The 10,869-nt window shown below is 47.7% G+C and overlaps 1 protein-coding gene across 2 annotated transcripts in view; it reads right to left on the bottom strand.

Moving 5' to 3' along the window:
* Positions 1–8,420, bottom strand: part of FBXW8 (F-box and WD repeat domain containing 8) — a 133,807-nt gene extending 125,387 nt beyond the window's left edge. Inside the window, exon 1 of one of the 2 annotated variants that reach the window (XM_045296761.1) lies at positions 8,246–8,420. Coding sequence is in view for 1 of the 2 variants with exons in the window: in XM_045296760.1 (XP_045152695.1) it covers positions 4,480–4,788 (309 nt within the window). In the remaining variant the exon portion in view is untranslated. Of the gene's footprint in view, positions 1–4,479; positions 4,868–8,245 lie in introns of those variants that run through there. The other variant, XM_045296760.1, reaches the window with a different exon arrangement.
* Between the last annotated feature and the right edge of the window lie 2,449 nt (positions 8,421–10,869).

Here is a 10,869-nt window from a genome sequence, read left to right as displayed (position 1 = left end):
AAAAAAAAGAAGAAAAAATTCAAGCCTTGAGTTCCAATATTTAAAGAGTCTATGAGTAAAAGAATGAATGATGCAAGAAGCATCAAAAGATGGAAAGAATACAGAATCACTGAACCAAAAATAACGAGTCGACATTTCAAGAGATCGCATATGAGCAAGTTCAAGCTGCAATGAAATCATTAGCCTCAAACAAGGCTCTAGGGATTGATGGACTGTCCGTTGAAATGTTTCAACAAGCTGATGAAGCACAGGAAGCACTCACTTGTCAGTGCCAGGAAATTTGGAAGACAGCTACTTGGCCAACTGACTGGAAGAGATCCATAGTTGCACCCGTTCCAAAAAAAGGTGACCCAATGGAATGCACCAATTATAGAACAGTACCACTGATATCACACGCAAGTAAAATTTTGCTGAAGATCATCCAACAAAGACTGCAGCAATACATTTGACAGGGAGCTGTCAAAAATTCAGGCTGGATTCAGAAGAGGGCATGGAAGAAGATACAGCATTGCTGATGTCAGATGGCTCTTGACTGAAAGCAGAGACTACAAAATGTTTATTTGTGCTCTATTGACGATGCCAAAGCATTCGACTGTGTGGCCCATAACAAACTATGGATAATCCTGAGAAGAAAGGGAATTCCAGACCGCTTTTTGGAATTGTTCTGGAATTGTATATGGATCAAGAGGCAGTAGGGTAAACACAAGGGCGTACTGCATGGTTTTAAATCAGGAAAGATGTTGACAGGGTTGTATCCGCTCACCCTACCTAATCTGTATGCTGCACAAATAGTCAGAGGTTTATTAACCATCTGAGACATGCAGATGACACAACTTGCTTGGTGAAAAGTGAGGGGGACTTGAAGCACTTGCTGATGAAGATCAAGGATTGTAGCCTTCAGTATAGATTATAATTCAAGTACACCAAAATCCTCACAATTGGACCTATAGGTAACATGATAAATGGAGACAATGGTGAAGTTGTCGAAGACATTGTCTTGCTTGGATCCACAATCAATGCTCATGGAAGCAGCTGTTAAAGAGCCCAAAAGACATGCTATATTAGGTAAATTTGCCGCACAAGACCTCTTTAGAAAAGCAAGGATGTTCCTTTGAAGACGTAGGTGTACCTGATGCAAGCCATGGTCTTTTCATCCCCTCCTATGCATGTGAGAGCTGGACACTGAATAGGAAGACTGAAGAAGAATCAGTGCATTTGTGTTATAATACTGGTGAAGAATACTGAGAAAGTACCATAAATAAGCAGATCTGTTGGAAGAAGTACAGCCAAAATGCTCCTTAGTGGCAAGGATGGTGAGACTTGGTTTCACATATTTTGGACACATCAGTAGACAACGGTCTCACACTATGTAGAACCTAATAAGTAGCGCCCAATACAAAAATTGTGGAGGAGGCAAAGGAGACCAAGAGCAGTCCTTTGTCACTACATATGAACCCTAGATTCCTACGTGTCTGCTGTATCTTCCAGGAGGCAAGTCACTCATTCTTAAGACTATTTTCTTTAGTGTTCCGCTAACTTTGGTACCAATGTCTATCGAGATGTGTCAGGGCCCCAAAGTCAAGGAAGCTGTCCTGCAGAAGACAATGTCTCAAACTTGCCTGGTCATCCCAATCAGATTTCTGGGTCTTTCTCCTGAAGATTCATTAGGCAGGTCCTGGGAGGAGCAGAGAACCTGTATTTTCACAAGCGCCATGGTGGTGCTGCTAATTTTAGGGTTGTTGGTTCAAACACAGCATCTGCTCCTTGGAAGATGAGGTTGTCTGCTCCAGTAAAGATTGAGTCTCAGAAACCCTATATAGATAGGGTGGCTAGGAGCTAGAATAGACTAGATGGCAGTGGCTTGGGCTGGGGGTATTACACTAAATAAGAAGCCACAATTTCTTGAAACAACTTTCCAGTTACAGAATTACCCCTCAAATGAGGCTTTATGCTCCTTTAAAGAGTTACAGTCGCATAGCAAACGTGGTGAAGAAAGTTGATGGTGCACGGCTATCAAAATATATAGCGTGTGGGGCCTTAAAGGCTTGAAGACAAACAAGCGGCCATCTAGCTGAGAAGCAACAAAGCCTACATGGAAGAAGCACAACAGCCTGTGTGATCATGAGGTGTCCATGGGATCAGGTATCAGGCATCCCAGAGCAAAAAATCATATCAATGTGAATGAGGGGGAATACAGAGTGGAGACCCAAAGTCCATCTGTAGACAAATGGACATCCCCTTACAGAAGGGTCACAAGGAAGAGATGAGCCAGTCAGGGTTCAGTATAGCACTGATGAAACACACAACTTTCCTCCCGTTCTTTAATGCTTCCTCCCCCACACTATCATGACCCCAATTCTACCTTACAAATCCAGCTAGACCAGAGCATGTACAGGGGTACAGGCAAGAGTTGGAAAACACAGAATACAGGACAGATCAACCCCTAAGGTCTAATAATGAGAGTAGTGATACCAGGAGGGGTGAAAGGGGAAACAGATTACAGTGATCTACATATAACTCCCTTCCTGGGGGATGGATGACAGAAAAGTGTGTGAAGAGAGACATCAGTCAGTGTAAGACATAAAAAAATTGATAATTTATAAATTATCAAAGGTTCGTGAGGGATCGTGGGGGGCTGAGGGAGGGCAAATGAAGAGCTGATACCATGGGCTCAAGCAGAAAGAAAATGTTTTGAAAATGATGATGTCAACAAATGTACAAATGTGCTTGACACAATGGATGGATGCATCGATTGTGGTAAAAGCTGTATGAGCCAATAAAATGATTTAAAAAATGTATAAAGAGTTCCAGTCTGGGAATCCTAGAGGCACAGTTCTCGTCTGCCCTATAGGGCCACTATGAGTCAGAATCAACTCCAAAGCAGGGAGTAGGTAAGCAGTGGAGGCCTTCTGAGGCTGATGGAGTTTGTCCAACGTTGGGCAAACTTTTGAGGTGGTGGAGCCAATCCTGTCCTTCACAGCAATTTAAAAATGACTCAAGCACCATAAATATATTTTTAAAAACAAATGAAATCACCATTATCTGAACAACCTTCACAGGTTTTCAATTTTATTTCAGAGCCACATGTATGTACCTAAAGAACTGCATATGGTTTGCGAGCCACAGTTTGCTGACCCCTGAGTTAGGTCACTCATAGGTGCTGTCCTGTTCAACTCCTAACCTGGAGCAGTACAATGCAAGTCTTTCATGCCATCTGGACCTTCCCAACTTTCCAATACCTTGATAGGGGAGGGTTCATTAGTACCTTCTCCTCCAGATTCTCCAAGGGATCCATTCTCCACCAAAACTCCCTTCATCCTAGTCATAGTTGCCAGGAATGGGTTTTTTTTCCTGTTTTAATTTTTTAAATATATTTCAGTTCAAAAAAGTTTAGTACAAACAATATACGGAGAAAAGTCAAAAGTCCTTTTATTCTGGGTCATTGTCTCCCCTACAGTGGCAACAGTTGATAACAGTTTGAGTCTCCTTCGAGCGCAAGGTTCCTTCCCTCATTTTGGGGCACTCAAAATGAGTCGATGCCAACTCATAGCGACTCTATAGGGCAGGGTGGATTTGCCCCATGAGTTTCAGAAACTGTAACTCTATACATGAGTAAAAAGCCCTGTCTTTCTCCCGCAAAGCCAAAGCGCATTGGTGGTTTCAAACTGTTGACCTTGTTCCTTGAAACACAATGTGTAGACATTTCGCCACCGGGCTCCTTTCTCATTGGGGAGCAGGCTAATTTTTTTTTTTGGGGGGGGTTGTTCTGAGGAGCTATCCTATGCATTATAAGCTACAGAGTCATCTCTACACCTACCACCAACCGTTGTAACCACCAAAAAATGTCTCCCTACCATGGGGTCATTGACAACTCAGTTATTCTATAAGGGCAGGGTAGAGCTGCCCCTGTGAGTTTCAGAGACTAACTTTCTTTGTACGAGCGTCGAAAGTCCTGTCTTCCTCCGCACTCGGAGCGCGCCAGTGGTTTCAAACTGCTGACCTTGTTTCAAAATGCAACCCAACAAGTAACCACGTCGCTACCAGGGCTCCTAAAAATGTCTCTCAAAACAAAAACTACGCTCTGCCATCGAGTGCATGCCCCCTCATCGCGACCCCTGCCCCTGTGGGTTTCCGAGACTTTCTGGGAGTAAAAAGCCTCGTCCCTGTCCCACGGAGCGGCTACCGGTTTCGAACTACAGCCCTTACGGATCGCAGCCCAACGTGCGAACACATCACAAGAAACCACCGAACCTAGCAGACCAAGTAGGTCCCATTGAGAACCACTGTTCCCAGCGTATCGAACTTGGGCACGCACAAGTGTACGTGCGCGTGCGTGTGTACGTGAGCGTGCGTGTGTACGTGCGCGCGTGTATGTGCGCACGCGCATGCGTAATCCTCCTCTTTTTGTCCCCAATTCAGGTACTTTCCAAACCCAATGTGGGGCTTCTCCCTGCTCGGCAGGAGGCCAGAGCCACTCACCAGGTCACGGATGAGCTGGTCCAACAGCTGGTCCCTGGTCACGAGGTCCTCGCGGGCCGGCGGAGAGCGAGAACGACCCGCTGCATCCTGCCCTTCTCCCCGGGGCCCCCGCGCCGCAGGGGGCCTCCCCGCGCCCTCCAGGAGGCCCTGGGCCAGCGCCAGGTAGCCAGAGGCCGGCTCGCCACGCCCTTGGGCCTGCTCCGCCCGCCTCTGCCTCCGGTCGGCGTTGGGCTGCCGCCGCCTCCTCAGCGCCTGGGCCTGCACCAGCTCCTCCTGCCAGCGCCGACGGAACTCCTCCAGGCAGTCCATCGCCAGGGCTCCGCTCGCCGGGTCTCCGTGTCCGCGCCTGGCCGTGGCACCGTGGCTCCCTCAGCCGCGCCGAGTGCCACGGGTCCGTCCTTCCGCTGGAAGTGTCCGCCGTGGCCGGAAACCGCTGCCACGACTCTTGGTTCCGGGGCGGGGGACGGCCGCGCTGCCCGGGCCCACGTGACCGCCAGGCTGGCGCGCCCAGGACCGGAGCTTCCTGGGATGAAACCTGGTGTGCCAGCTTTTTCCGTTTTCCGGTCTGTGAGAAAGGCCATTGCCAGATGTCGACATTGCACCGAGCCCCGTTTCTTTATTCAACAAACAGGCATTGAGCGACTACGGTATGCCAGGTACTGGGAAATTAGCTCTTAAGTCTGAAAAGAAAGAAATACAGCCTTGCCCGCTAAGAGTTTCCATCCAAGTGCGGGAGCTATTAAAAACAATTGAATATGAATGCTTGAAACCGTCGTAGGTATTATGAAAAAACAAAACAGAATCAAGCCTAACAGTTTTCCCAGATCCACTCCCTGTGTTCGTAGCCACCCCAACTCACACCCATGGGTGACTGGTTTCTCACTTCAAGTCTCTGGAATTTCTTGTTGTTCTTCCCTCTGGGATTTTTTTTTTTTCCAACTTCCTACATTGCTCGGAAGCAAACAGGTTGGATGTGCATGTCACTTGAGCTCACCAAAAGCAAAACAAAACAAATTCACTGCCATTGAGCCTTTTTCAATTTATTTACCCCAACTCCTCATGGAAATAGAAAACCTCATCTTTGTCTCATTGAGAAGCTGGTGGTTTCAAACTGCTGGCTTAACTGTTAGCAGCCCAGTACCTAACCACTACGCTATCAGCCAGGTAACTCCCACTCTATTTTTTTTTTTTGCCTAAGAATGATCAAAAGGACAATTCTTGTCACCTGTTAACAGAGCTATACTAAGGCTAAAGAGAACCTTATTGTTCTGTCTGCTTGCTCATGGGTCAACGATTGTTTACTGTGATTATTCTGAAACCTGAGTTAATGTTAAAAAAAAACATCTGTATTTGGCTTCCCCAGGGTGTGAACTCTAACATCAAAGTATATAAAGTATGGGTTGTCATTTAAAATAGGATTCCATCAGGATAACCTGTGTTGCTGCTAGATTCTCCCCTGGTGTCCCCTTCTACTTTTTCTTTCTTTTGCTAACTTAGGGTTAATGAACTGGCTCCGCTGCTCCAAGTCATAGGCCTTTATCAGCTGTAACAAGGATGCCAGACTGTTCTATAGAAATCAGAGGAGGTTCTAGAGCGCCTACTGATAACAACATATGCGGACCAAAGGCCAAATTCACTACCATCGAGTCAATGTTGACTCCTAGCGACTCTGTAAGACAGGATAGAACTAAGTGCCCTTTGTGGGTTTCTGAGACTAACTTTCTGGGAGTAGAAAGCCTCATCTTCCTCCTCACAGAGGCTGGTGGTTTTGAACTGCTGACTGCAGATTGTATCCCAACTTGTAACCACTACTTCACCAGGGCTCATGGTGACGTAGTGATTATGCATTGGGTTGTAACTGTAAGGTCAATGGTTCAAAACCACCAACTGCTCCACTGGAGTAATACTGGGGTTTCTACTCTCAGGAAGAGTTACAGTCTCAGAAACTCATAGGGGCAGTTGTATGATGCCCTCTAGCAGCGGTACTCAACCTGTGGGTCAAACGACCCTTTCACAGGGGTTTCCTGATTCATAACAGTAGCAAAATGACAGTGATGAAGTAGCAACAAAAATAATGTTATAGTTGGGGGTCACCACAACATGAGGAACTGTATGAAAGGGTCATGGCATTAGGAAGGCTAGAACTATTACTCTATAGGGTTGCCATAAGTTAGAACTGACTCTATGGCAGTGAGCTGTCACTTAATATATGCAGAAAATAATTTCAAATTCCTTTTGGGACCTTGGGATTTCTGGAGCCAAAGAAGGCTAGATGAACCCCTGAAATTATTGCCGAGAGCCTCTTTAAACGTTAAGGCAAAAGTATCCCCTCAATAATGTGTTTCATTAGGAAAGAATGTCTGCCTTGAGCGTTATGTTTCTTTAAGAGCTATCTGAGATAATAAGGATCCTGGGTGCTGTAATGGATTGCTCATTGGGCTGTTAACTTCAAGGTCAGCAGTTCAAACCTACCAGCTGCTCTGCAGGAGAAAGAGAAGGCTTTCTACTCCCATAAAGATTTACCATCTCAGAAACCCACAGGGGCCGTTCTACCCTGCCCTGTAGCCTTGCTGTGAGTCAGAATGGACTCTGTGACAGTGAGTGAGTAATATGGGATATCTGATGAGCCCTGGTGGCACAAAGGGTTAAACTTTGCAGTGCTAGCTGCTAGGTTGGTGGTCCTAACACACCACTACATTGCTCAGAAGCAAACAGGTTGGATGTGCTCATCCCCCTGGGAGGAGACCACCCACAGGGCAGGAGAAAGACAAGGCTGCCTACTTCTCCAAGATTTGCCTTCTTGGGAATCCTTTCCTATAGGTTTAGTCTGAGTCAGAATCAACCTGATGGCAGGGGGTTGGCTTGGGTTAGATCTGTTCACATTGACAAGAGCAGCTCCAACGATGAGACAGGAATCTCGGGGGCAGTGAGTTTGTGCCAAGGGCCGAGGAACAGCTCAGCAAGGGAGGGTGAGAATGGCTGCCCGGCGCAAAGACAGTGATCAATTGCACGTGCACAGACATGCCCCCCTGGGCACGGGCAACAAAATCCGCTACATTCCTCCAAAACAAAAGTGATTGGGCAGGTGGGGGTGGTTCCCTGGAGAAAGACTATCCTGGAAGAAACCTCTCAGGAGATGGCATTTGAACCAAGAGCAAAAAGAGGGGAGAAACCAGTGCTTGGAATATCTCCTCAGAAGAGTGATTTCCAGAAGAAACATCAATGACAAGGGCTGTTAGGTGGGAAAGAGTGTCACACAATCGCACTCCGTGTTCAAGCGACTTGGAAGCCCACCGCAAGGTCATCTCCTTCCTCACCTGACCTGATCAACACCTCCACACCTTTCCTGTTTCGGCTCACACCTCACTTAGCTTCCCCACCTGAACCCCAGAGCAGATCTCTCCCCACTATATTCTCACAACATCCTGTACTTCTCCAGATAGCACACCTGCAAGCGGTCATTTTCTGTGTGATCTTTTCCTAATGCTTCCCTCGGTGTCCACTAATGAGGCGAATAGTTAAGGCAGGCACTGCACCCACAGGCACCTCAGGAGACAGGCCTGACAATCTACTTCTGAAAACTCAGCCATTCAAAACCCTACAAAGCAAACAGTTCCACCCTGACACAAGACTCCATGGCCCTGTATCCCCCACCCCCACCCCCTCCACCCAAAACTAGACTGTCGACTCGTAGCTCAGAGGCTGGTACACAGGCACCACTTGGCTTAAACTGGGCTCCCAGAGAAACAAAACCAGTGAAGCTTACAGAGAGATTTTGATCAAGAAAATGGTTCACTCAGCTGCAGAAGCGGGTAAATCCAAGGTCCAGGCAGTTCCAAGTCTGTGGCTGGCGGCTGTCCCTGAGTTGCGTAGCCGGGGTGATGAGCCTAAGATTGTCCAGAAGAGGACAGGGCCATGGCTGTAGCGGTAAGTGAATTCAAGGCTGGCCGGTCAGCTAGCAGGCCACTGGTGACTCCCAGGATTAGCTGGCAGCATGCCAGCCTGTTGCCTCAAGTTCAAAGAACCCCCGAGGTCAGTAACCTATGTACGAGGCTGAGGCTCCCAACAAAAGCAAGCATTCGCTTCCCTGGCATCTCCTTATATTGACAGCAGGCCACACCCATCTCCTCCCCCACGCCCCCTAGAAAATTCCTTTTCATTGCTTGCTTCAGGGTTGCAATCAGTAAGATCGTGGCATCCCACCTTAACCTTACTCACAGCAGATCTGCTCACAGCAGATCCCACTCTGGACCTGATTACACAGCGTTAGATCCCTTCCTGGGGGATTACGAGGCCTTAAGACTCCTGGCCCAGCCAAGTTCACATCGAACCTAACTATCACAACACTCAGGAAGTTTACCTCCTCCAGATGACTAGCACTGCCACGTCACAGGAGCAAAGACAAGAATAAAAAACCGAAGTCTACAACCTAAAGCAGCTTGTCCAAATTCACCTCATCGTAATTTACAGACCTGGAATTCGAAGGCCATTCGTGTAGACTCCAAACCCAGGTGTGGTGATTATTACATCATTACAGCCCACAAGCCTAAGCCATCGAGGGTGCACTAGGCTGCCCCTCGTTACCATGATTTCTTCAGTGTAGCACGATTACCTGCTGGGTGGGTAATAGCCTGGGCTCCCTCCAGTCAGACAGACAGATCTAGGTTGAAACGCCAGCACCCTCACTTCCTCACACCCCCCTGTCTTCCAGCAATTCCGCTTCCAAGAATTAATCCTAAAGGGGGCCGGGATTGGGGATGAGCTCAAAGCATAATTACAGGGATGTGTCCTGAAGCACTGTTTATGGTACTGAAAACTCAGAGGCATCTAAATAGCTGACAACAAGGCACTGGTTAAATAAATTATGTCCCATTACATTGTATGCAAGATCCTAACTAGAATGTCAGCAACGTGAGAGCAGAGGCTTTGTCTGTTTTGTGCGCTGCGGCATAGACTTGTCTCCTGGAGCTGCTACGAGAAATTGCCATCAGCTGGGTGGCTTACAACACAGCAGGCATGTCCTCTCTCACCAGCTCAGAGGCTTGAAATACAAAACCACGGTGTTGAGAGGGCCGGTTCCCTGATTCTAGGAGTTCTAGGAGAGAATCCATTCCGAGCCTCTTCCTAATTTCAGGTGGTTGCCAGCCAAACCTGCTGGCCTGTTGAAGCACCACCCCACTCTCGGCCGCCGCCTTCCCATGGCATCCTTCCTGGGGTCTCTCCTGTGTCTCTGTGTGTTCTTGCTCTTTTGATAAGGGCACCAGATGTGCATACTGCACGTAGGGGCTACCCTAAGCCTGTGTGGCCTCATTGCAGCCAAGTCGATCTGTAAGACTCCACTTCCAATTGAGGTCCCAGGCTGAGGTTCTCGGGGAGGCTCTTGAACCCAGGACACTGTGTTGTCACCTAGAAGAGCCCCGGGGGCAAAGTGGCTTCTCTTTACATGTTAAATAAATGAAATGCTGGGCAGCCAGTCAACATGGCCCTGGAGAAGACAATCGAATCAGGAGAAAAGATGTCCCAAAATAACAAGTGAGACAGCGGATGGTGTAAGATATGAAAATAAAAATCATTTATAAATTATCAAGGGTTCGCAACAGTGGGAGGGGGAGGGAGGGAGGGAGGGGGGAAAAGAGGATCTGATACCAAGGGCTAAGTAGAAAGAAAAGGTTTTGAAAATGATGATGGCAACATATCTACAAATGCCCTTGATACAATGGATGTATGGAATGTTATAAGAGCTGTAAGAGCCCCTAATAAAATGATTTAGCCTGTGGAGGCCTGCTGAGAACAGGACTTCGAAACGGCAAATGTGTCTGAAAGGCTGCGATCCAAGGCTGTCTTTGGTGGCTAGAAACGGGGTCTCTGGAACCAGAGGGAGCCCACGGCTCTTCTTAAAATTGAAGGTGCTTATGCCTGAGATGAAACAATTTTTATTTAGGCAAGAGCTGTGCTTCTGTGAACAAAGCCAAGTGACTCCTGGCGGCACATCCAACAAAACCAGTCATCTGGGGAAAGGTACCTGGTGCCCATGGAAACTGTGGCACCATTCGGGCCACATTCTGGAGCAACCTGCCTGCTGAGGCCATTGGACACAGAATCCACGTGACGCTGTACCCCTCGAGGATTTACACTTATATAAAAGTAAATAAATAAAATTGTGCCTTTGTTAAGAAAAACGTTTTATTAACATTTTTAAAAAGAAGAGCCCGGAGCAGCGTGTCCTCTGGGCCCCACGATTGTTGCCCGCTGGACCTCCTCAGTGTGAGAGACAGCTGTGAAACGGAGACGTGGAGACGTGGCGGCAGCAGGTTCTCCAGCCCAGGGAGCGAGAAAGCCGCGTGTCTCCCGCTGGAGGTTCACTTCTGGGGTGATAGTTACTTCCAGGCA

The sequence above is a fragment of the Echinops telfairi genome, unplaced genomic scaffold (assembly GCF_000313985.2).
Source record: "Echinops telfairi isolate 266 unplaced genomic scaffold, ASM31398v2 ScPeMD7_7412;HRSCAF=8450, whole genome shotgun sequence".
Lineage (NCBI taxonomy): Eukaryota > Metazoa > Chordata > Mammalia > Afrosoricida > Tenrecidae > Echinops > Echinops telfairi.
Note: the sequence above shows the minus strand (reverse complement) of the source record. Positions and strands in the feature narration are given on the sequence as shown.